The sequence below is a fragment of the Balaenoptera ricei genome, chromosome 7, assembly GCF_028023285.1.
Source record: "Balaenoptera ricei isolate mBalRic1 chromosome 7, mBalRic1.hap2, whole genome shotgun sequence".
NCBI lineage: Eukaryota > Metazoa > Chordata > Mammalia > Artiodactyla > Balaenopteridae > Balaenoptera > Balaenoptera ricei.
This window is the reverse complement of record NC_082645.1, coordinates 103,313,091-103,340,089: the sequence shown is the minus strand read 5'-3', so window position 1 is coordinate 103,340,089 and position 26,999 is coordinate 103,313,091. Positions and strand designations below refer to the sequence as shown.

Sequence of the window (26,999 nt, the reverse complement as noted above, 5' to 3'; positions counted from 1 at the left end):
TAGGTTTATCAGCAGAGGGATCTGAAGACAAGTGGGCATCATTTCCTGTCTCCCTTCTTTAGTTTCCCAGAGGTAGTGTGATGCTTTAGCAACAGTAGGGTGATGGAACAAAGTGCTTTTCAACAAACTGTTCCCTGTTTTTGATCTAGTATTTTTGACCCAAGCTAGTCTTGAGTGTTTGGAGAACTACTGCTCATTAACCTCTGAATTTTTAAGGCCCATAAACAGTGCTTAGCAAACAATAATCACTCAATTTTGTTCATTTTAATTGAACTTCTTTTGAAAATTTCCACCTCGCTTTAAGTAGAGTTTATCATCTTGTTCAAAACCCCGTAACTTTTTCTAAGTAACACCAGGAGGCACTGTTCCCTCAATAATGCTTGTTCTGGCACCAAAACATTTGGGCAGCCTTGGGGAAGCCCTAGCAATAGCTACTCTCATTTTATATCACACAGCCCTGGAAATTCAGAAGAGTGAGATTGGGGAGGCAGTTCCTGTTGGAAGCTGACGGGCTCTAATAGTTTTTTCTTTCAAAAGAATACAGTAAAGGGCTTCCCTGGTGGCGCAGTGGTTGAGAATCTGCCTGCCAACACAGGGGACACGGGTTCGAGCCCTGGTCTGGGAAGATCCCACATGCCACGGAGCAACTAGGCCCGTGAGCCACAACTACTGAGCCTGCGTGTCTGGAGCCTGTGCTCCGCAACAAGAGAGGCCGCAACAGTGAGAGGCTCGCGCACCGCGTTGAAGAGTGGCCCCCACTTGCCGCAACTAGAGAAAACCCTCGCACAGAAACAAAGACCCAACACAGCCAAAAATAAATTAAAAAAAAAAAAAAAAAAAAGAATACAGTAAAGAACACTTGTATAATGATATAATTAAAAGTAATGGGTGAAGAAAACCTAGCTATTCTAGGCAAATTCCTCTAATTGGGGAGCTGCAATTTAAAAAGAGGCAACAGGGGCTTCCCTGGTGGCGCAGTGGTTAAGAATCCGCCTGCCAATGCAGGGGACACGGGTTCAAGCCCTGGTCCGGGAAGATCCCACATGCCGCGGAACAACTAAGCCCGTGCGCCACAACTACTGAGCCCGTGTGCCACAACTAGTGAAGCCCACATGCCTAGATCCTGTGCTCCACAACAAGAGAAGCCACCACAATGAGAAGCCCGCGGACTGCAATGAAGAGTAGCCCCCGCTCGTCACGGCTAGAGAAAGCCCGCATGCAGCAATGAAGGCCCAATGCAGCCAAAAAAATAAATAAATAAAATAAATTATAAATAAATAAAAAGAGGCAACAGTGTTTAGAGTAGAATGAATCTTGGTTGGCCATGGGGAGAACAACTTATTAATAATTATGCTTCAAGGTATATTATTAAACGAAGAAGAATGCCATCCCAGGGAAATCCCTGTACCTGAGGAAGCTTTATAGGGAAAAAGTTAGAGCCAGTGGACACCGGTGAGGATGTAGGCGGATACTATTTCAGGCTTGTGTGTGTGTCTATGAGGTCACACAGTCATAATTTTTGTTTGTTACTCATTCTTGTCATAGTTTTTATTTAATTCTTTTTGAATGAGTAACTCATGCAAAAGGCAAACACTTCAAATAGCATTTAAGTGTATGTAGGGAAGAAATAGGTCTTCTTTCTACTCCCTTTCCAGTCCCTCATTTTCCTTCTCTGAAGCAACTACTGCTGTCAGCTTCTTGTGAATTCTCAAGGAAAGCCACATATATATGTGTGTGTGTATGTATGTATGTATATATACACATATATATCAGTATATATATATGTATATATGAATATACTCATATAGTCAAATACATATCTAGATATATGTATTTTCACAAATGGCAGCATTCTGTTCGCAGTGTTCAGTACCTTGCTTTTTTCACTTAGTTTTAGAACGTAGAAATCATTCACAGCAATACATTTAGAAGACCTGCCTTAATATTTTTTAATGGCAACATAGCATTTTGATGAATGAGTATATCAATGTGTATTTAACTGCTCTGCTGCTAGTAGACACTTAAATTGTTTCCATTCTTTTGTTTTTATATGTAGTGAATATCCTGTATTTACTTTTTCTATGTGTAAATGTGTGAGTAAATTCCTAGAAGTGGAATAGCTGAATCAAGGAGTATTTGCATCTTTGATCTCGCTAACGTAATGTTGTATTGTCTTCCAGAGAGACTGTGCAGCTTAACTCCTCCTAGTCATATCTGAGAGTAGGAGAGTACCTGTTTCCCCACACTCCCTACCACATTCACATTAATAATGTAATACTTTTTATGTCTCTGCAGGATATTATGGAATATACAAAGCTTTCTAACACTGAGCCCATTTCCACTTCTGGCCAACTTCTCTTCATCACCCCCTCCTCCTTCCCACTGTCTATTCTTCCTAGTATCTAATGTAATTCTTTTTTGTTGTTGTTATTGTTATCTTTGTTTTCTAATGTAATTCTTTATATTCCATATTTTAAGTTTCAAATTTGTCACCTCTTTGGCCAGATTATGATTCCCAGGAGTCATATCTGAAGGTTTTTTTGGTGGTAGAAGGAGCACAGGCAGACCTGAATTTGTAACTCAGCTCCATCACTTTGACTACTTGTATTACCTTGGATAAGTTACTGAATTTTTATGAGACTCAGTTTCTTCATCTGTAAAATGGCGATACCAGTCCTGACCTTACCACAGAGATGTGAGGATTAAATAAGAGAACATATGTAATATTACTTAACCTTAGTATTATAGTGGGCCTGTGAGAGCAAATAGTCCAACTCCATAATTTGTCTTTTTAAAAAAAGACAAGGGGCTTCCCTGGGGGCTCAGTGGTTAAAAATCTGCCTGCCAAAGCAGGGGACATGCGATCGAGCCCTGGTCCGGGAAGATCCCACATGCCTCAGAGCAACTAAGCCCGTGCGCCACAACTACCGAGCCTGTGCTCTAGAGCCCGCGAGCCACAACTACTGAAGCCCGCGTGCCTAGAGCCCGTGCTCTGCAACAAGAGAAGCCATCGCAATGAGAAGCCCACGCACCGCAACAAAGAGTAGCCCCTGCTCACCGCAACTAGAAAAAGCCTGCGTGCAGCAACGAAGACCCAATGCAGCCATAAATAAATAAATAAATAAAATAAATTTATTTTAAAAATAAATAAATAAAATAAAAATAAAAAAGACAAGGACCATGAGAGTACTTGGGGTTAAGCCATTTTCACATCTAGGTGCTATGAGAGCCAGGACTAGAATCTTGGTCTCCTAATTCCCAGTCTACTATTCTTTTCATTATATCCAAACATGATTCGTTTCATCTTGGGATTGATAACTGCCATCCTGCTCTTCTGCCTATGACATATGAACATTTCTATGGGAAATCTGAAGATGCTGGGGAAAATTATAAATAGCTTTTCCTCTGGAGAAGATTGGCGACTCCTGTTCTATATCCACCACACTTCCTGACTTCCTTAACTGTTGTGATCTCTTTGAGGGCAGAAGCCTCACAGGGTCAGAGCGTGTATTCAGCACCCAGTAGGTATTTGTTGAATTGATTTATTGAACTGCATCTTTTCGTATGTTGCTGTCTGTAAATGAAAGGGAGGGAGTGTCCCAGCCTCCTAAAGCATTTCAAGATTTTTCTTTGTAGTATCTGTGGATTTGCTTTGAAATATGTTGCTTCAGCCACAGTGTTTTATTCTAATTAATTGATCTAAGTTAGGGTTCAACTAACTTTGAAATGAGTTATACCCCAATGAGTCAGAGTGGTGTAACCCAATCCTATGAAATTATTTGAGAAGTTGAAATATTTAAGGATAAAAAGCTTTTAAAAAATGCTATATAGGGCTTCCCTGGTGGCGCAGTAGTTAGGAATCCTCCTGCCAATGCAGGGGACACGGGATCGTGCCCCAGTCCGGGAAGATCCCACATGCCGTGGAGCGGCTAGGCCCGTGAGCCACAACTACTGAGCGTGCGTGTCTGGAGCCTGTGCTCTGCAACGGGAGAGGCCGTGACAGTGAGAGGCCCGCGCACCGCGATGCAGAGTGGCCCCCACTCGCCACAACTAGAGAAAGCCCTCTCACAGAAATGAAGACCCAACATAGCCATAAATAAATAAATTAGTTTAAAAAAATGCTATATAGACATTGGAGTCCTATCAATAATTTCAATAATAACTACATTTAATTAGACATGGCATTGATTAAAAACTGTTTCTCATCATGTTTCATGCTGTTATATTTACCACTACTCAAAGGAATTGCTGTGAAAGTAGCCCCCAGAGAAAGGTTGGCTATTAACTCTAGGAATTTCTGTTATTTGAGTGCTGCCAGCAAATGGATGGTGATGCTGCTTGGTTAGCAGTGGCAATTATTTTCAATTCAACTCACCAAATATTGACTTGCTTTCATACAAGTATTCACCTATTTTTCCTCCTGATCTCCCTTGCGAAGGACCAAACTTAAAACAATTCCTAGGAAAGAGAGTTGAGTCTAGAGCAGATACATTTTCCAAAAGCAGAGCTTCTGCCACATTGTGAACAGTACTTCCTGGAGGTTTAAGTTTATACTAAGGACTGAGCTGGGAGACAGTTCTAGGTTGGGATGTGCTCTGTGACAGAAAGAAGTGACGGGTGTCTATAGCTGGACCTGATTGCCGGCCTTCCACTCTGCACTGTTTACCCTGCGTTTCTTGGGTCCTGGTGCTGGTGCAAAAGCTGCTGCCACTAAACCCTAACCTCCCGCAACCCTAACACACACCCAGTGTCTTCTCCTCGACTCTGTCTTTAGAGAAAAAGAATCATTTCCTGTTAGTTTGAGCCACAATACACCTGAAGTCTTTAGTAATAAGTTTTACTAGAAAATTAATGGAAATGAAAACATACAAGTCTGAAGAGTCCAGACTTCTGATCCTGATCCAGCTTGCACATCTTATGTGCCACTTTAGTACCTTTTCCTCACTTCAAGCCTCTGTGGGGTTTCTTGTCTAAAAGCTATCCTTTTTAGGTCTAGGGTACGGGTTGGCATACTATGGCCAACAGGCCAAACCTGGCTTGCTGCTTATTTTTGTAAAGTTATACTGGCACCCAGCCACCCTCATTTATTCCATGTTGTCTATGACTGCTTTCTTGCTGCAACAGCAGAGTTGAATATTGTGACAGGGACTGTATGGGCCACAGGGCTGAAAATGTTGACTCTCTGGCCCTTACAGAAAAAGTTTGCTGACCTCTGATCTAGGGCGTTTCTTCTCACTGCCTCCTTTAGTTCATCTCCTTGCGTGAAGGGAAAGGAACTTTCATAATACCCCCCAGCCACAAATTATCGATTTTAGCTAATTTTTTTGACGGCTAATGGACACCTTGTATAGGTGAATGGAATGGTTACTCTATATAGCTACGCATTATCATATGAGAGCATCACTCTAGCTGCAATGCAGTGTAGCCATGCTTACATCCTTCTTACCTCTGGTTAAGAGCGAGCTGTGTGGAGGGGTGGTTTATTCCTTCCTAGGATGGTCTCTTGGTGACTGGCTTGTTTCTATTACAACAATGACCTTAGACTTTGCTGCATTTGTGGGAACAGATGGAAACTCTGGCCTCATTCTGGGCTATCGTCAGCCCTGAAATGGTTCATAATTGGTGTCTGGGTCTGATTTGACTTTCACAGTTCTCTACTTTCTGTTGATATTGGTCTTCTATTACACTCCAGCTAGCATACTCTGTTTTAGTTGCACCTACTTTCTTGGAGGTTACTGGGATCTTCTGCTTTCATCTCTCAGTTTTTGCTGAGAGTTGAGTCCACACTTACCTCTCATCACCTGTATCACATCCTTCTCTTTAAATCACAACTCTAGGTTATCTATTCATACATGTTCTCCTTTATTCTTCCCATCCTTTTATCTGTGCCACAAAGAAAATCCTTGAACCTCTTTCATATACTTATTTAATTATTATATTTGTGTTTACATTCATGTAAATGGGTTGCTTGACTATGAAAATACAAGTTCCAGTGAAAACATTTGTTTTTCAGTATTTTTTCCTGGTACCTTATACCCTGTTAGGGAGTACTTTATGTTTATCTGTTGGCTAATTGGTATCTCTTCCATGGAAGGTCTCCCAACATTTGATTCGTCCTCTGATGGGCATGAATCTGGCATTGCAGTGCCAGGTGAGGGACCTAGCAACATTGCTTCGTATGAAAGATCTAGAGATCCAGGACTACCAGGAGAGTGGGGCTACGCTGAGCCGAGGTGAGAGGACATTCTTTGAGGAGTTGGGTCGGGAGTGGTACAGACAGTCGAAGAGCCTTAGCAAAGGGGGAGACTCATTTGCATTAGGGAGGTGCTTTCCCGAGGGTGGGTGCTGGGTGCTGACCAGGACTGGAGATTAGATGACACTTCTTTTGCCTCAAGTACCTGGCTGGGGCCCAAGTATCCAATAGAAGCTGTAACTGAGTCCAGACATGCCCTAGGCAATGGCAAGGAAAGACTCTGGGAAGGGCCAACAGCTATATAAAATTGCATGAGGGAAAAATGACTTGGGACTTTAGGAAGCTGCATAGCTCCAACTTCAGAATAAAAATTCAATTTCACCTGTCTTTGTGGTGGGAAAACCTTCTAGAGCACATGCCGCCACTGAACCTGTCATTTATTGCTAATCACCCTTTCCTCCTCCTGTTTGTCCTCTTCTCCCACTGGACTAGGTGTCTCTGGGTGTTGCATCTTTATCCTCTTTCCCAAGAAGTCCTGGGCTCTGTTCCCTTTCCATCTCACAGGTAGGAAACTCATTCTAAGACTCATATTTCTTTTCTGCCTCCCTTCTTGTTACAGATCGGTTGAAGACAGAGCCATTTGAAGAGAATTCCTTCTTGGAACAATTTATGGTAGAGGTAGAGTATTAGTTATTTCCTTTCTCCTTGTGCAGCTTTGCTTTACTTCCTCTTTCCAGGTGCCTGAGTGGTGACTTGCGTTTTGGGTGTTAGGTTTGCTTGCATCGTTGGAGAGCCCTTTCTGTGGAAAAGTTACCTATAGAAAGTCTGATAAAGCTTAAGATGTACCTGGGGATGATGGGGAGAAGTAGGGGGAAAGATGTAAAAGGCAAAAGTGAGCTGATTAACATTTGTAAAACATCTCTGCTAAAGTACCTAGGGATTTTGTTTGGAATTCTCTTGGAAACCTTGGTCGACCAGTTGCTAAATTTTTGCTTGCTGAGATCTGATCCCAGGTCTGGATTGTGGAGCGGGGGGCTAGTCATTATTACTTATCCGGGCCCCTTCGACATCCCGCAGTAGAGGAAGGTGAAAAGCACAGGGCTACCATTTGGGGACTGTCTTGTGGGCACAGTAGGCTGTGGAAAATCACAGTGTTTATACAAGGGGACTGGCAAAGGAATGAATGGGGAGTAGATAATTGTGGCCTGTCAGAAGCTCCTGCCTAGGTTTCCCTTCTAAGGATTGAACTTGGCCAAAAGAAACATCTATTAAATGCCAAGCAGCGGTAATATTAATAATAGTGACCTTTGATAATACCAGTCAATATTGATCTTTTTCTCTAACTCTTCTGAGACTTGTTGGTTGTACAGTTAGTACCCTAGTATTATTGCACTATTTTCTAATTATACATGTTACCCAGGTTGGTACTTTATTGTGTAAGTAAATAATGCTGTTGTAATATTGTGTTATGTATAGATTATTTATATTTCTGTCTTGTCTTCTAGGCTAATTTGTAAGCTTGTTGTGGACAGGGACTGGGACTCCTACTTCTTTTGAACCTGAAATTAGTGCTTTTCACAGGGCTGAGCAAAAAGCAGGTGATTTGGAACCTTCTGTTCTGCCTCTGTCCGTTGACTGAGCAGTAGCCTCATGATGCTTGAGGTCTTAACAGTGAGAACAAAACATGTGAGTTGAGCGCTCAGTTCATCTACTGAAGCAGTTGTAATTCTGGAGCAGAAGGAAAGCATGTGTTGCTAAGTCCTGAAGCAGAATAGGTTTCAGGTCTTCATGGGGAAAGAGAGATCATTAAACCTAAACTTGTGACAGAGAGAGATTTCCTAGGCCATTTTTCTCTCAGATAGCTTCCCCCATTTTTCTCTCAGATAGGTTTGGGTATTAAGGAGGTTAATGTAGGCTGGGATGGCATACTAGTTCCCTACCTCAGCCCCTTAGTCAAACAATGAGAGGCTTATTCTTAGCTCAGCAGGGAGGTCCCTTCCTGATCTAGTGCCTGCATACGTATCCAGCTGGGTTTCTCAACATTTTTCTCTGTGTATTTTATGCTTCAGCCATGCAGAATGGCTTTGAATTACCAAAAATGCTGTTTTCTCTAGCCTTTGTGTCTTTGCACACATTGTTCCTTTATCTAGAATGCCCAGTGCCCTGGTCTTATCTACCTTGTAAACTTCTATTAATCTTTCAAGTGTCAGCTTCAGCTTCTTTGGGAGACCTTTCCGGACTGTCCTTGTAAAGATAATCCTTCTTTCCTGCTACTATAGTGCCTTGGTTCATGCCTCTATTTTACTAGTTATAACTTTGTCATGATGCTGTTTGTATGTCTGCAAGACTGTGTCTTTTTCTACTGATCTATGGACTCTTTGAGGGCAAGGACCACGTTGAATGTGTTTCTATGTTCCCAGCACCAAACATAGTGCTTAGAAGTAATAGGTTCTCAACGAGTTTGTGGGTGAATATGTTGATAAACCTACACTGGCTGGATTTTATGAAAATTGTGGTGGTGTGGGCTGTGGATATAGTGTTGCTTGTTAGACCCATACTTGGGATCTTCAGTTATTCTCCTGATTTATTTTGCGGCTTTGGATAAATCACTTCTTTCAGAGCCTCTATTTTCTCATTTGTAGAATTGAAGTCTCATTTCTTTCATGCTATTGGGGTGGAGGAACACTGCAGAACTGAATGAGAAAGCATACGGAATACAGGTGCTAGCCCAGGAAGGGGATTGGTGTTTGGAACCAACTACTTCAAGAACTCTGGTCCTCTAGGTTCTGGGTGGATCACATCCAAACTGCATAGACTTGTAGAATTTTATTATATCTGGAAAGGATCTGGACGATAGATAGTTGTAGCTTTCCATTTCATAGATTAAGAAATTGGGGGGCTTCCCTGGTGGCGCAGTGGTTGAGAATCTGCCTGCCAATGCAGGGGACACGGGTTCGTGCCCTGGTCTGGGAAGATCCCACATGCCGTGGAGCAACTGGGCCCGTGAGCCGCAACTACTGAGCCTGCGCGTCTGGAGCCTGTGCTCCGCAACGGGAGAGGCCGCGATAGTGAGAGGCCCGCGCACCGCGATGAAGAGTGGCCCCCGCTTGCCACAACTAGAGAAAGCCCTCGCACAGAAACGAAGACCTAACACAGCCATAAATAAATAAAAATAAATTAAAAAAAAAAAAAGAAATTGGGCCTCAGAGAGGTTAAGTGACTCGCCTAAGGTCATATGGTGGTAGCTGTATGTTTAGGACCATCCACACTTCTTGACTCATAGTCTAGGATTATCCCTATTTTGTTTTGCTACTTTTACTGGTCGTACACACAAATAAGAGGAGAGTCAAGGGCTAGGATAATGTAGAATTCTTGTGACCTCTGGGATCACTGCCCTGTCCTCGGAATGTCCTGCAGAACTGCTAGAACTGAAAGGTTTCCTACCGGGACTGCAGCATTTCTTATGGCCAGTGCATCTTTTCAGTTACTCTGCTTGCCTGGGGTCCTACAAACAGGACACAGAAGGGTCACGGGGTCACCCAAGACTGAGCTGAAAGGATGTGCCATCAAAATAAGCAACATAGGAAGATAAACAAACCAGGGACAGAGAGCTCGGGATGAAGGTGCAGGGGGGCCAGGGCTGATGTCAGAGGGCCATGCGGTCAGTGTCTGGGGTCTGTTTTTCCTACTTCTCGTTAGGACTATTGCTAGGCAAGAGGCCATTGAGATAGGGCACAGGAGGCAGTAGGATGGGAGGTTTCTAGGATACTAAGGCCAGGAAGAATATTTAAGGATCGGACAGGGGTTACTTCTCCACATTTAGTCCTTTTGTTTTTCCTCTCCCCTTAGGAGCCTGATTTTCATTTCCAGGGAGCCCAAGGGGGCCAATCGATGGTGGCCTAACTAGAGGGGGATTCCTGGCAGTGCCCATTCAAGTCAGGGCTGGCCCTGTTCTCACAGAAGGCAACATCCCCATGTAGAGCATTTCCTAGGACTAGGAGCTAGGAATAGAAGACCAGTCAAGGAATTGGGGGCTATTACTACATGCCAGTATGAACAGTGTTAAAGAGGAAGTTTAGGATGAGTGGGCTGGCATGGCCCACGCTCAGCAGGGTCCACTGGAGGGAGTTCCTTCCCCTGGCCGCGTCCATGCCTCCCTCTCTTCATCTGGTTGCCATCAGGCTGTACGGCTGCTGGCGTGCTCTTTATTTATTTATCCCAGTGTAATGGGGTGAGGAGGGAGCTGGCCTAAGGCTGGCATTCCGAGGCCATGCCACGAGCCACAGGCGGTTTGCATGGGTGTGTGAGTCACTGGGGCTGCATGCTGCTCAAACCAGACGCGGCTGGGCTCAGGGACAGCAGGCAGCCCAAAATAGAGCCCCGCCCTCTGCAGCTGGCAACCCCTGGCTGGGAATCAGCCCTGGACACCGAAACCTGGGCAGTTGCGTGAAGTTGGCTTCCTCGGGGAGGGAGGCCTTAGCAGAGATAGAGATTTTTGCAGTTCTCTCCTTCTCTATCTTCAGAGGAGAATATTCAGCATAGCAGTCACTCCTGTTACTGCTTTCTGAATGCCTTGTAAGACTTAAAGAATCTGTTCCATGTAATATCTTAACCAATTTCTATTATATAGTTATAGTTCTACAACTATAGTTAACATTGATTTGACTCAGCATCCTAAATGTAGCCATGGCCTTTGTGTCCTGTCTAGTTTTAGTTAGTATTTTCACCCCCTGTCTGGTTGCAGCCTGATTCTAGAGCAGAGACTTCAAGCTATGAAGATATTCATTGCTGTTCTTATGAAGCTAGAGCTTATATCAAAGACACCTGGGGAAGATACAGAGTTCTTTAACCTGAAAATTGCTATCCTGTTAAGTTCACAGACAGCTTCTACTTGGTTTCCTTGGGTGACTCTCCATCCTTTCCCTACCCTCAAATGTTAGTGTTACCTAGGATTGGGTCCTCCATCCTCCCACCCTTCACTCTCTTTCTCTCTGGGTGATCTCATCCAGAACCCAGTTCCAGCTATCAGTAGTACACCCCTGAGTACCAGTTTTATATCTCCACTATGTTTCAGGCCCATATTTCTTTCTGCATATTTGACATTCCCACCTGGATGTCCCAAATGCAATACCCTAAACGTGTCCAAAATTAATCATCTACTCTCCCCAAACCCAGTTCTCTTCTATATTCCTTATCTTGGGGAATTGTACCATTATCCATTCAGTTTTCTAAGCTAGAAACTTGGGAGTTATCCCCTCTTCTCTTTGTCCTTACTTCCAGAGCCTAACTTATTAACCCTTTTTTGAATCTGCTCTTCTTCTCTATTCCGGCTTCCATTGCCTTAGATTAGCCATTCCCCACCCCATTGCTGGTTTGACTGTGCCACAGCCTCCTAACTTGTCTACCAGTCAATACTTATTTTCCTCCAGTTGAACTTGCAGTTATGTCAGAGTGATCTCTTTAAAACAGGAACATGATGATGTCACTCTCTTGCTTAAAGTCCTTAACTGGTTCCCAACAGCCTGCAGGGTAAAGTTCAAACTCCTTGCACGCCACACAAGATGGTTCATGATTTGGTCCTGCTGACCTCTTCAGCCTGACCTTCTGTCACTCCCCAGTAGCACCCCACCCTTTCATCATGTTCAAGTATTGACAGCTTCCTGCCCGTACGTCTCGTGATCCATTTGCCTGGTATTCTCTTGTCCTCATGGCAAACTCCTGTTCAATTTTCCCAACTCTGCACTGGTGTCATCCCTTTTGTGAGTCTTCCATGACAGTTTTTCCTTTTCTCAGTCTGCTCTCCTTCCTCCAGGGATAAGTACACTACCCTGCTATCCCCACAGCCCCCTGTACTTATCACTGCTGTAGAATTTGACATCAGGGAGGATGTGGAAATGAAAAGAAGGGTAGGGAGACAGAAGCCAATCAAGTTGGCTCATCCTTTCCCATTTAGGTTTTTCCTTTATAATGCTTGTCAGTTCCTTCTCCTCAATATACTTTCTTAACATGGCTTCCACAGAACAATACTCTCCTGTTTCTCCCCGTCTCATTGGTTGTTCCTTCTCAGAATCTTTTGCTGGTTCTTCTCCCTTACCTCCTAATGTTGGAGTGCCTTAGGACTCAGTCCGTGATGCTCTGATCTTTTTTCACTCGTTTAGTGATCTCATCTAGTCCCATGGCTTTAAATATCATCTTGTTGATGAATCCCAAGTTTAATCTTCATTCTAGACCTTGCCCCTAACTTCAGACTGCCTCCTCAACATTTTTACATAGAAGTCTAATGGCATCTCAAATTCAACATGTCCAAAACTGAACTCCTAATCCTAACCCCCAAATTTGCTTTTCTAAAAACCCCCTCCCATGTTGATGGAAACTTCATCCATTTACTTGCTAGGGCCAAAAACCTTGGAGTCATCCTTGACTTCTGTCCTTTCACATCCTACATCCAGTTTATCAGCCTCTTGGCTCTACCTTCAAAGTACACCTGTAATTTCACCTCTGCTGCTACCACTCTTGGCTGAGCCACCATCGTCTCTTAACCGCATTTTTGCATTAACCTCTTTATTAGTATCCCTGTTGCTACTTCTCCTCCCTTCTGGGCCCATTACCAACAAAGTGATCTTTTAAAAACACAAATCACATCGTGATACTCTCCCGCTCAAAGCTGGCTTCACATTTCATTTATAGAGTAAAACCCAAAGACCTTATGATGGCCTACAAAATCCTACATGATCTGGATCTTATTACCTTTCTGACCTCATCTCCTCCCTCTCCCCCCACTCCCACTCCACTGCAGCCACACTGGCCTCTTGCTGGTTTTCTAATACTCTAAGCATCACCTCCTTTAGGCCTTTACACTGCCTATTCCCTCTGCCTGGAATGCTCTTTCTTCAGATATTTGTATGGCCAAATCCCTCCCTTCTTTTCTGTCTGTATTAGTTATCTATTGCTGTATAACAGATTACTCCAAAACTTAGTGGCTTAAAACAATAAACATTTATTATCTCACATGGTTTTGAAGGTCGGGAATCTAGAAGCGGCTAGCTGGATGATTCTGGCTCAGAGTTTCCCTTGAAACCGCAAGTCAGGATCTCGGCTGGAAAGGCAGTCATCATAAGGGGCTGGAGAATTCACTTCCAAGCTCTCTCATGTGACTGTTGGCAGGAGGTGCCATTTCATTGCTACATGGCCTCTCCATAAGGCCGCTCACATGACACGGCCCTGGCTTCCTCCAGAGCCAATAATCCGAGAGGCTGAGAGACCAAGACCAAGACCAAGATGGGAGCTGCAGTCTCTTTATAACTTAATCTCAGAAGTGACACCTTATCACCGTCTTGTTATATTCTCTTCGTTAGAAGTGAGTCACTAAGTCCAGGCCACACTCCAGGAAAGGGTTATTAAGCTCCACCTCTTCAGGGGAGGCATGTCAAGAAATGTGCTGGCATATCTACATGGACTACAATCATGTCTTTGTTCAGATGTCACCTTCTCAGTAGGTTTACCCTAATTATCCTATTTAAGATTGTAAGCCACATCCCTGCCCCTCTGCACCTGGCACTCCCACTTCACTTTACCATGCTTTGCTTTTTATTTTTTCGCCATAGCACTTATCTTCCATATTACCATCAAATTTACTTATTTTATTATGCTTATGGTTTATGGCCTGTCTTCCCCCTGCCCGAATGTATAAACTCAATGAGGACAAGGATGTGTGTTTTGCGTGCTGGTTTATCCAAAGTGCCTAGAGCAGTGCCTCCACACATAGTTGGCGCTCACGAAGTATTTGTTGATGGATGAAGGAGTCATATCTTCCCATTCTTCCTTATTTTTACTGTCTTATGAATAGGCAATGAAACCATCACCTGTTGGTAGCCTGAGACTTAGACAGCCCTACTGTAAACAGATGAGTAGCCTAAGGAGAAGATCACTGTCAGATTGCCATTCTACTACCTGCCTTGTTTCTTTGACACTTAGTTTACTGGGAGACAGTCCCAATTTTGGGATGAAGTATAAACCTTGAATCTTTTATTACTGAGAGATCCTAGAACCTCTTTTTTTAGAGCCAGTTAAGAAATTAAATATCTCAAAAACCAAAGGAATAAGAACCTGACAAAATCCTGGAAAGAACATTAGTCATAGAGCCTAAAGTAAGTTATTAAGTTTCTTCCTTCCTCAGTCTTTCTTCTGTCTGGACTCTACTTCCAAGGCTGGAAGGGCTGCTCCTCTGCCATATATCTGTTTTTCAATATGTAGAGGAAGACATAGCATTCAGAGGATGTTTTTTCAGTTTCCTTCATGGGCATCATAAAGAAGGATAAGTCTAGATGCATGAGAACATCCTCCATACGATTGTGTGTGTCAGTTCTCTGATCTCGAGAGACTTGCAGCTAGTTCATCCTTACAGTATTCAGTATTGTGCATATGTATTATGAGCATAAATGGCAATATTGCCATCAAAGAGCTTGCTGTACTTAATGAATGGCTACAGGGGCCACAGTAGTGGAGTGATTGGAAAAAGCTTCCTGTAAAAGGCATTACTTGAACTGGACTTTAGTATTTCTTTCAGATTTTGCTAGGGAACTATGTGGAAGGCATTTTAGGTGAGAAACACATGGGCAAAGGATGTAAAATAAGAAGAAGAGTGGGTGAGGATTAGTAGAAAATAAAGTTAGCAAGATAATAACTTGAGGCTAGGTTGTGGGGAGGCCTTAAATGCTGGCCTGGAAGATTGGTGCTTTGTTCTGAAGGTAAATGTTTTTTAGCTCTTTTCTGCCTGTAATCCATTTATTTGCCCGTTTCAGTCCAGTTATTAACATCTATCATTACATGCAGTGATTTTCAAACAGGGGCACGTCTCCTAGGAGGGAGATGGGGCGCTTCCTTCTTGCAGTTAATTACTGTTATAGAGAGTGGGAAACCATTGGAAGTTTTGACTGGAGAAGTGACATATGAAAGTGATCTTTTAGGAAGATTAGGCTGTCAGTGCTTTGCCTATGTGATCTGAAGAATAGTGGTGCCATTGACAGACTGGAAAAATCATGGGTGGGGCTCAATTAAATCTAATCTTGGGCATATAAAGGAATGGTTTTCCTTATTTAAAACACAAGTCCACCAGTATTTGAGGTCTGGAATGAAAATCTCCAGGGAGGAAGGGATGGCTGCACATGTTTCTCAACCATATTTCTTCTGAATTTTGCCTTCTCTTTGGGGTTTTCTCACTGGGATTCCTGTAGTCACCACTGAGCCCTGCTACCAGGGGTCACCACTTCTCTCTTTTTGCCCCAAGAATGTATAAAAAGGCTTCTTTCTTTATTTTCCTTTTACAAAGCTCTATAAGGGCTTATACTTTCAAAAGAAAATTTATTAAAAATCTGAGGGGAAAAAACCCACCAAAAATCTGTGGGAAAACAAAAAGGAAATCAATATAGAAAATACAAATGGGTTAAAATTACTCATTTCCAAAACTTGGGCTTTCTGATTCTGAGAATCTCAGTAGTAAAGGGCTTTATCACATTTAAATTCTCTTATCCTAAAACACTCAAAACCAGGTATTACAAACTCAGATGACTACAGGGGGTAGGTATATAACAGAAACATGTATCCGGCTGGATAAAAGACAACAGAGTTTGTAGGGGCCTGTGGAAAACTAAATCCTGCATGTCTAGATGCATCTAGACCCAGACTGGCTAACACAGTTTAACAGACACTGCCGCAGGGGCTGTGCACCTTATTTCATTCAAAGGAAGTTACCAACTCTTCTAAAATGAAAACTATTTTTCTTTTTTTCTGTTTAGCTTCACCGAATCCACTGTTAGTCTCTCATTTGGTTTCAATCTCTGGTCTGAGAAATACACTTAGTTGAGAATTGAGTAGTGAGGCAGTGATAACTGATACCTTATTTCTGGCAAATATCGAGTCCTTTTAGGTCTAACCTATAAGCTTCACATACCCCTGGAACATTTTGCCACAATTCACACAGTTGAGTCTCCCTCGTCATCCCCTAGTAGAGGAAGGGTTTCATAAAAGCTCATTCATTCCAGTATGACCACTTAACGATGCCTTAGCTTATTAAAAAAACAACAACAATGCCTTATATATAATTAGAGTTAATTTAAAAACATAAGATGAAAATCTTTTTCAATACATGTTGGATTTAAATTGATTATAGGACATACAAGTGGGAATGTTCAGGAAAGAGTTTAAAAAATAGGATTGAAGCTTAGGTTGAAAAAGGACCTCTAGAAATAGAATTGGGAATGTTCTACAAAGGAGCAGCATTTGAAGGCATGAGAATGGAAGCATCTTTTGCTGGGAACAGCATGGAGAAAAGAACAGAAGTCCAATGATTGAGATTTGGGGAACAATCATAATTGGAAAGTAGTAGGAGCCAGTGAAGGAAACGTGAGATAGGAAGAGAATCTGGATAGAGGAGTAAATTAGCTAAGAAAGGGGAACTAGCAGTTATCAAGTACATACTGCACGTGTGTTAGATACAGCAGTAGGTGCTTCAGTTAAGTTATAACTTTTAATCCTTACAACAAACCTATGAGGTTGGTGATATTATCCTCATTGTAAAGATAAAGAAGCAGTGGCTCAAGGGCTAGGTAATTTGCTTCGGGTTACTTCAGGTCACAGAATTTGTCTCTATTCAAATCCCATGCTCTTCCCATCACCAGGGAGGGTCATCCACCGTGCCACGTGCTGGATAGAGACTAGACTGACTGCCCGAGGAAAGATCATCAGGCAGTTCGGAATCTTGGGCAATATCAGCAGATTGTAGGCAGCTAAAGAAGGGTCGATTGATAAGGCAATGGAAGCAATAAGTGTAGAACTCTCATCGGGAAGTTTCACAATGAAAAGGAAATGAGAGCTAGCTAGGAGAGCTAGAAGTGGCCCAGCAAAACTCCCCTTTAAAGAAGAGAAGACACATATGTGTTTGAAAACAAAGAAGCCACTGGAGAAGGAGAAACTTACGGTGGTGAAGGGAAAATGACAGTGTGAAAGCAAGGACCTACGGAGTGGAGCAAAGCGAGGGGATAGGCCTTCCTCTGGGATTTGTGGGTGGCATGAAGGCACAGGCGATATTTTGAAGATAGATGACTTGATTTCTGCCTATTTCCCTCTTCTTTCCCCAGGGGATGTAGCCTTTTCATCCAGGAATTTTGCAGTTCTTTCCAAGGGCATTTAATTCTCCTTACTTAAAAAGAGAATCAGATGGTTCCATGACGTTTCTGTTATGCTAGAAATAGTGAAACGGACAGAAGTCAAGGTATAAGCTATATTCTTTCCCTCTTCTGAGATCCCACAACGCTTTGTATCTTTCCTGTGTCTCTTATCACTTTGGCCTTGTATATAAGAATTTCTGTACTTATCGCCCCTGTTAGGTGATAAATTCCATCAGGGCAAAACTGTCTTGCTCATTTTGTTTCCTCTTCTGAACCTACTGCAGTGCACTGTAGTAGGAGGTACACAATAATGAGTGCTTGTAGCTCAAAGGTCTTGGCATTGGAGAAGTTTCTCACATTGGTAAATGTCTCTGGTTATAGAAAGGAAGAGAGAAAACAAAAGTATCCAACGACTTACCTTTAAGATTTGCCTGATCTATTGACTTTATATAGCCTTATACCTGAAGTGGTCTCTTATGATGGCCTTCGCTTGTGGGTGAAACCTGTTTTGGATAATGAGCCACAGTGAAACATGAGAGGGAGTCTGAGTCCTGTAGGTTGGCAGCTCAGCTGTCCAGTGTTTAGGGAACAAGACAGCAGGATTCGTGGGCATCCTTGTTATCTCCCATAAGGGAATTGTCAAAGGGGAAATTGCCCCGGAGTCTCAGGAAGCATTTTTTTCATTCTGTGTGGGAGATCTTTGGTCTATTTGTTTTTTTATTTGGAAATTTAAACTCTGTGTGGACAGTACTTATTAAGTACCAGTGAAATATTAAACATCGTGGAGTCATACTGAGAAGTTAAAACATGGTTTCTGCCCTTGAAAGATGGACTTTTGAAGAGAGAGATTAGACCATGTTTACACATATGCAAAGAATATTCTAAATACATAAAATACATGTTGTCTGAGAGGAGGAAGAAATAGATTCATTTGGATGGGATCTGGGGTTCATACCAGGCTAGTTTGGGTAAGGTACTTCTGGAAGAGGTGAATCTTGAGCTACAAGTTTAGAGGGATTTTGTACGGTGAATAGCTGCTGAAGGAAAGACACATCTAGGGATTTTATTCATTTATACAATCTGAGAGGCTCTCCCTAAGTGTGGTGGTTTGAGGGAATCCTTCAAAAGCTCTTTGGCATCTGTTACTCTTACCCTTGAAGCCTAAGCCTAAGTTCTGATGCTGTACATTGTCTTCTTCGAATCTTTATTCCAAAGAACTCCTTCCAACTTGGTGTGAGTGAAGCTAGGAATGAAGAGGAGCTTTGAGACAAGGATGATGATACTGCTCGGTGTAAAGAAGGAATAGTCAATGAACATCTTAGCATTTAGTTTTCTGCAGTACCCGGCAGCCGGGGAAGAGCAGAGTGAAACTGCTGAATTTAGTGGGTACCTAAGGAGATGCAAGTCTCAAGCAGAATATCCCCCCCAATTTGGGGTCACCTCTGATACTGAGATAAATAAGAATTAATATAAAGTGGATGAGATTAGCTACCTACAGAAGTAATCCACCCAACTGTTTGTAAATATATTGCTTATGAGATGAGGTTATAGATCTCAAGGGCCTAGGCTAGTACCTTAAGAAGGAAATTATGGCATCTCAGATATCTTGTTCAGAAGATTAGAGCCATAGAATTTTAAGAGCTGGAAGGGACTTTATCAATCTAAGGATATATCAAGCCTCTTTGTTCTACTTATGAGGAAATTAGGGCCTACAAAGGTGAAAGAACTCTTATGTAGAAAAACAGTGGTAGATTTTGGCACCAGGACCCAGAATTTGGCACCAGGACCCAGGGCTCTGAACTTCCAGCCCAGTGTTCTTCCATCATGTCCCATTGCCTTGCCACATGTTACACAGCTACACCTGGAACTTTCTGTGGGCAGGAGGCAAGACTGAGACCCATCTATGAGCAGTAGGGAGACTCGTAACTATCTCGTAACTTCATTTTGAGATAAGGAAGTGGTCCATGGCTAGAGAACTCTGCCCCAAGTACCGCCTCATTTCTTACCCCATATCCCTTTCTTCCAACTCTTCGTCTTGCACACCTCTTGGCTCTTACAAGCAATTTGAGAAAAACTGTTATATAATTAATTCATGAGGTCTGAGGAGATGTACTAACAGAGGAGCAGAGTTGTATAGAATTTAGGAAAAGAAAAGCCAAGGAGTAACAATTGATTAATTTGTCTAGCACAGTGCCAAAGCAATGCTAAAGTAGAATGAGGATGAATGGCTAGTTTTTTCCACAGTGTATATGAACTATCACATAAAGTCATTTGCTGTGTTTGCCTTTTTTCTGTGTTTAGCAAGTAGCACTCTCAGTGTTTATTCAGCGTCCCAGGAAAAATCAGCTGAAGATATATCAGTCACTGGAATAGTATAGCCCTCACCTTGTAAACTAATAAATTGGTACTTTAATTTCTAAATTGGTCTCTTATGATTTTAGTTAGCATCAGTTAATCCTCTAGAGTCTGATTATCCCTAAACTAACCAATGAAAACCAAGTTAAAGACTCTGGACCTTTGGTGATGCCAACAAAGTAGAGACTCCCCTTGAGATGCTGCTTCGGCAGCCACTCAGGGTCTCTCAATCCATGTATCTATTTCCCTCCCCCAGCATTTCTTATTGAAAACTGTCAATAGTAGGGGCTCATCTGACTCCCTCTTGGAGGATCAAGGTGATTTTAAACGCATCACAGATCAGTCCTCGGAGAGTGGGTATTGGATGCTGTGCCTTTTGTTCAGTGCAGTAAATGTACACGCGGCCCCTTTCATCAAACCTAACATGTACAGGAAGAAGTCCTCCCATCAATTTTGGGGCTTTGCCCAGCTGGAGAAGCCCTTTGGTGAAGGGAGGTATGAAGTTCTAACTGGAAGGGGGTCTCTCTCAGCGCTCTCTTAACTCATAGCTTTCTTTTCTTTGACTTCATCCACTGGTGGAGGAGGGAAATATCGGTGCCCCTTTGACTCTCTTTGTTCCATTTTAGAAAATTTAGTGTCAGAGAACTTCCCGGAGTTTTGTTCCCCTGATCTAGTGAGCCCTGATATCTCAGAAGTTCGAGCATTGTTTCTGGCTGTACTGATCTGGTCAGAACCGCCTGGATCAACTAGCCATCAACTGACACACAGACCAATAGCTCCTCTCTCTTGAATCAAATGGCCATTGTACTAACCTCATATCGAGGCTCAGAATGTCAGTTTCCAACTTGTCCTCATATATAAATATAGGTCTCTCTAGATATAAAAAGTGAGAGAGTCTGTAAGTTGTTTTTTTTTCTATACCCCCTTTCATGGGGAAGGCTAATGAGATGCATATCATTAAAGACCTGATGTTTTGTGGGACGGAGCCTTTTAAACTGGATGTGCCTGGCTTAGTCATGGCAAATATTTACCAAAAAAAAAAAAGAAAAAAAAAAGGGACATACCATATAAAATTAGAGTTCTGAAAATAGTACTGAGAGAGGGAGAAAGAAAAAAAAAAAAAAAAAAAAACCAGGACAGAAAATACAGGCCAGTCTGTTTGGGGAAAAGGGAAAAAGAGATAAAATGAGAGAAACCTCGCAGTAAAAACAGCATCTTGGTAAACAGACTATAAAAAAAATTGTGACCTGCTTTCTGGCAGCCCTGGCGGCTGTCGAGCGGGTGAAGGTGGCAAAGCTGGCGTCTGTGTGGACACACGGTGCCCGGGGCGCACGGCTCCCCTGGCCGCGCAGGGCGTTAAATTTAGCCACATAATGATGGGCCTGAGGACAGCCTCTTGTTGACCACACCATAATTACTGCTTCGCTTTATGAATTTTATTTTGCTTATTCTGTTTCCTCCTTCTTTGGCATGAAGGAGGCCTGGAGTGGGGGGAGTCCCGCCGCCACACCCCTCCTCTGACTGGACAAATGAGTCTTCATAGAAACTTGGACTCTTGAGCCAGCAGGGTAAAGAGTAAGCTCCCTTGATTAATCAGAAAGGGAGGAAGGTTTCCTGGTCCCCAAGGCTCTTGATTGATCATAGTGAAGTCATAAATAGGACTTGCCAGCCCTACTTCTCAGTGCTCTTGGAGAAAATATTCTGAAGTCTTTGGTCTTAGAAGGTGCTCTCCTGTGAGTCTGAGAGGTTGACACTCTTACTCTGTTTATACCCCAAGAGCTAGATTCCCAGGTGGTGTTAGATGTTTGGGTCTTGGGTCCTCACTCCCTAGCTAGCTACTAGAAGTTTAGTTTTGACAACATTCTGTGTCATGAAGAGGTGCATTGTTTTATATATGTTAGTCTTGGTGATAACTGGGTTCTTGAAGCTGAGAACCTAATATAATTAAGTGACTATTCAGATAACTTAAAAATACTTGTTCAGAACATTTTGTTGAAAGCTCAAATATTGTTCTTCTTGGGCACTTGTATAGGTGCTGATTTTCTTGGTTTTAGAGTTAAAATAGCATAGGTTGCTAGAGCATACCATGACCTTTGTCGGAGTGGTGCTCTGAGGCTTAGCTTTACCTACAGCTCTAGGCAAGGATGCCCTTGGTCTCAGACCAAAAGTACCATATTGGGGAGAGAAAGTAGGCTGTAGAAAGGGCATCGGAAGAGTCATATGGAGTAGGTACTGGGTCATTGGGGGTGAAGTTCTTGAGTGGTGACCTAGGCTGGCAGCTCCCTATGGCCCCACAGTGGCCCTCCAACTGAGGAAGTGGTGGAAAAGGAAAAGCAAACAGGGGTTGTGGTCAGGGTACTGGCTTGTCTCTCACTGGCCAGGACTGTCCTGTTTGTGTGTCAGGAGTGGTTGGGCTCCTCCCGAAGCCAGGCAAGAACGTGTCAAGGAGAGGCTTCTTGCAGCTCTTGTTTTCCCAAAACAAAGGAAACTCCTTGCATTGCTGGAAGTCGCGTGCTTGGATGCTGAGTTTGTTATTGCCTGATAACCTGGCCACCAACTCCTGCCCTCCTTTTCACCCCACACAGCCAGTGGCTTAGTGGGAGCAGCTTCCTGTTCTCATCCTCGGCAGCAGATTCGCTCTCTTGTACTCAGAAGGGGGCGGGGGGGAGAGGAGAGCTAGCTCTCCTACCCCAAGACCTCTCCTCTTCCCATGGAACCTTCTAGAACAGTGCTTTTCAAAGTAATCTGACACATGGTCTTACTGTGCATAACTCATATGCAGCAGGTGCCACATGTGACAAGTCCAATAATACTCAAATCGTTTTATACCCTGTTCATTGAGATGAGTCCTCTGAACATGTGTTTGGATGTCATGGCAATATCAGGTTGCTATAAAAGTTTTCAAATACTTACACTTGATTTCTGTACTTACCTTATGTGTGGGCTGGTAACAAGGAGTCCATGGACCAGGACCAGTTTGTTGATAACACTTTGAATAGCATTCTTCTAGAACCTTAAGATGTAGTGAGTTCGAGCTATTCCCTACTGGACATAGAGGTCCCACCCTAAACCTGTTCAATGGGGGATGAATCTAAAAATAAATTCTTAAGGAAATTTCAGGCAGTAAGAAATAATCTGATCTCAATTGCCAAGTCATGCCAAAGAACTCTGACACTCAGGTGGAAGGCTGGACTAGAGGATTAAAGGTTTCTTTCCCAGTGCCAAGGTTCTGCAACTCTAAGGTTAAATGGTGAGGCCAAGAGATAAAGTTAATGACCATGATGATTTTCCCTTAGAGTATTGATTCTAAGCCTTAAACTGTGGCTCTAGCTGACTTAATGAGGTAAAGAAAGAAAAGGAGGGGATGTTTTTCATACAGTTCATTTGCTAGTCTGTCATTATCATCCAGTTATGAGGTCTTTCTTATACAGATCGATCATGTGTTTGGGCAGCATTATCTTAGCCTTCTGTTAGGAGGCCACCAAATTGTTTCTACAGGTTGAAAGATCCAGGAATGAGGAGAAAAGTAAATATTGGCAGAGTTGGTGGAATTCAAGTAAGAGATAAGAAATGGCCCTTGGGTTAGAAATGTGGACTATTGCCTGGGTTACCCGACAGCCCTCATTGGAGAGTGGGGGGTGATACTCAAGAAAGGACAAGAAACCAGATGGAAGCTCCTGATTAAAGTAAATCTGGTCACGTGTTCCTGCTGAAAACTGATCGGTGGCTCCCTATTGACCTTAGGATAAAGTCCAAACTCCTTAGTAAAACCATTATGGCCCTTTATGATCTGGCGTCTACTTACCTCTCCCACTCTTTTGCTAGGCCACACTCACCCCAAAATCTACACTTCCAAGTCTACACCCCCAAACCCATCCCAGATCTTCACTTCAGTCGCAGTGAACGGCTGTCAGTTCCTAGAGCCCATTATTCTCTTATCTCTAGTCCTGGGCACGTGCTCTTCCCTCTGGAAACCTCCTGCCAACCATCAGCAAAACCTTCTCACCTGGATGACTCCTGTTATTGTTTGGATTTCAGTGAAGATGTCACTTCCTCCAGGGAATTTTCCCTGGCTTCTGAGTTCAGGATAGTTGCCCTTCTTTTTTTTTCTTTAAGGCCACACTGCATGGCTTGCAGAATCTTGGTTCCCCTACCAGGGATCAAACTCGGGCCCCCAGCAGTGGAAGCACAGAGTCCTAACCACTGGACCACCAGGGAATTCCCTAGTTGCCCTTCTTATGTGCTACTTTATTTGTTCTATCATAGGCCCTATCAACACTGCATTGTACTTACTGGTTTTTCTGGCTCTTTCCACTACATGGTAAGTTCCCCGAGAGCAGGGATATTTTCTTTTTTTTTATAAGTTTATTTATTTTTTATTTTTATTTTTGGCTGTGTTGGGTCTTTGTTGCTGTGCGTGGGCTTTCTCTGGTTGCAGCGAGCGGGGGCTACTCTTCGTTGTGGTGCGCAGGCTTCTCATTGCAGTGGCTTCTCTTGTTGCGGAGCACGGGCTCTAGGCGCGCAGGCTTCACTAGTTGTGGCACGCGGGCTCAGTAGTTGTGGCACACGAGCTCTAGAGCGCAGGCTCAGTAGTAGTGGCGCAGAGGCTTAGTTGCTCCGCGGCATGTGGGATCTTCCCGGACCAGGGCTCGAACCCGTGTCCTCTGCATTGGCAGGCGGATTCTTAACCACTGCGCCACCAGGGAAGCCCCTGAGAGCAGGGGTATTATTGGTCTTGTTTAACTTGTCTCATCCATCGTAAGTACCCAGCAAATTTTGTGGTGCTATGTATTCTGCAGAGAATTTTTGCCGTTGTTATTTAATTTGATTCTCATAACTATCTGGTGAAATGAGCAGGTTTCACTGAGGAGAATTCAACATAATATATTGATCACCTACTCAGATTTTTAAAAAGGCTAAAAAGAAAGAACAAATTTACATAAAAATATTTTTCACTCCACTAGTGCCACTTCAGGATAAGGAGATATGATGGATTGGCTAAGAGAATTAAGTGACCTTGTCCCACAAGTAATTGCAGTTGAAGCCAGAGCCTCATCCTTTGACTTTCTAGTACAGAGCCTTTTTCCACTATCTCACACTCTCTCAGAGACTCTTGTTCTAATGAAATACATTTGAGAAGGGAGGATACTCAGAGAGTAAAAAGCATTCCTGTAACTCTTCTTAACTCTGCCCATTGAAACACAGGTCTGAAATTATAGAAAGAACGGCCAAGCACCAAACTGGAGTATTATCACACAGAAGGTCAAGGAAAAATGTTAGGACCATGGGACATAGAAATGAGCTGAGACGCAGTTGGAGGGGAATCCTCTATCTTGGAGAAGGATCTGAGAAACACTGACATTTTCAGCTGCCAAAATGTTTCCCTTGGGGCCGCTCTGGGAACAGGATAGCCAAGTGGGATGAGAACAGAACTGGGTGGGATACTTGCTAGCCCTCTTCCAGCTCTAACAATTTCTCAGCCACTGAACAAGTAAGGCAGAGCTAGAACCATTAAGGTTGCCTCTCAGCCCTGTTTATTCTTCAGCTATTGGGAGCTGGAGGGAATTGGTATCACCCAAATCAGCGGAAACCTAGTCTGTAGGCAGAGCTGGCCACAAGGCTAGGTTCAAAATTATTCCTGCGCCCTGGCCTTTGGGCAGGGAAGAGCGTGGCCCGGGTTCTCTCACCAGCAGGGATCAGTAAACTCTAGCCATATAGGACCCAGACGCTCTTTGTCCAGTAATGTTTTCCCAGTGTCTCCTGGGGAGTGATTCAGGGCCAAGGTGACAGTGGGTTTGGAGCCTAGATGAAAGGATCGCGGGGACCACAAGACAAGATCCCTTGTGTGGTGGCCGGCTGGAAAGAGGAGGGAGTGAGTGTGTGTGGAGGTCAGTGACGCAATCCCCCTGGCTTGCAGCGATGGAGGAGAAGGCTCGCGGTGTGTCTCCTTATAAAGAGGCCCTTACCACATGAAGCAGGGGTGAAGGTGATCCCACTGTGAGTCACCCAGGAAGGGACGCCGTGTGCCCAGAGCCCAGAGGAGAAGACTTGTGGATTTCCCACTCTTTCCTTCTATGATTTTATGCGTAATATGGGCTGGTTTAGTCACTCAAGCTGCGCTGCTTCTCTTTCTGTCTTCGAATCCATTCTGTCTCCTCACTCTACACCATCCCTGATGTGTGTAGACTCCAAATCTATCAATTTGCTCTTGATTTTTAATAGTTTTTTTTTTTTAAATCTGAAGTTTGATATCTGTTGATTTCAAGAAACCCAAACCATTACTAACTGTGTTTGCCTTTGAGAAGATGGTCTGGTGGAGCTTTGCCAAGCATGGGTGTTCTTAGATTGTGTTTGCTTTCCTTGTTATCTTCAACCAAGGCAGGTTCATATCCTGGCCTGGAATCTGAAGAGATTCTAGGGGCCCCCCGGATCCAGTTGCCCCTCAGTTGAAAGCGACTCTAGTCTGGCCTTTATTGAGGTCTGGGACTGCAGAGAGCTCTGGGGAGTGTCCCTGTAATCAGCCAGCCACCAACCCCACACTGCCTTGTAATAAAGCAGCTCTATATTTGTTCTGTTTATAGTCTCCTCTGTAATAATGCCACAGCCCTCACTGCTCTCTCTTTGGGGAGATTTTCTGGGTAATAGGAAATTTTGAAATGTTAAAGAGGGTTGTAGACTCAGAAAGTGTTTTTATCTAGGATGTGTCTTAAGTTGGGAAGGTGCCCGGGAGATCCAGGCAGCCAGTGAGAGCTCGTGGGGGAGAGTGTGCTGTGGTGAGCGTGCAGTGTGTGAGGCACTGTGGCCGTAGGGACCGTGCGTGTCGGGGGGGGGGGGGCGGCCACACTGTGGTTGTCATACGTGTGAAGCGCACCGCGCTCTTGGTGCCTGCAAGTGGAGTGTAGGGTCGGCACGGGGAGTGTGAGAGGGGCTGCAGAGGGGAGGGTGCAATGACAGAGAACCCTGTTTTGACAAATTTTGAAACTGTCAGGTATGTTGGATGGTGAGACGCAGAAGGTTAGCCTCAGAATAGAACCTTTTAGAGTTCACATTCCATTCATTCTTTCAACTGCCGTCCCCTGTACTCTGGTCCCCAGCCTTTTCAGGCCTCCACACAGTTCTGCGGACATTCCTTCTTCTTCCTTCCCAGCCCTTTCAATTTCTCATCTCTTTCTTTGTTAACCAGGAAGAAGTCAGAGGCAGACTGTTCTGGAGAGGGAGTGGAGCCACCTTGATCGGGGCTAGTGAGAGCCAGCCAGGTGGCCCAGGCTGACCCTTTGAAGTTGAGC

At 43.6% G+C, this 26,999-nt stretch overlaps 1 protein-coding gene across 3 annotated transcripts in view; it reads left to right on the top strand.

Moving 5' to 3' along the window:
- The window catches only part of NHEJ1 (non-homologous end joining factor 1), a 75,285-nt gene that overhangs the window by 5,444 nt on the left and 42,842 nt on the right, over positions 1-26,999 (top strand). For all 3 annotated transcript variants that reach the window (XR_009504298.1, XR_009504299.1, XM_059928717.1), the window contains exons 4-5: positions 6,095-6,233; positions 6,813-6,871. Coding sequence is in view for 1 of the 3 variants with exons in the window: in XM_059928717.1 (XP_059784700.1) it covers positions 6,095-6,233; positions 6,813-6,871 (198 nt within the window). In the remaining 2 variants the exon portion in view is untranslated. The remainder of the gene's footprint in view (positions 1-6,094; positions 6,234-6,812; positions 6,872-26,999) is intronic.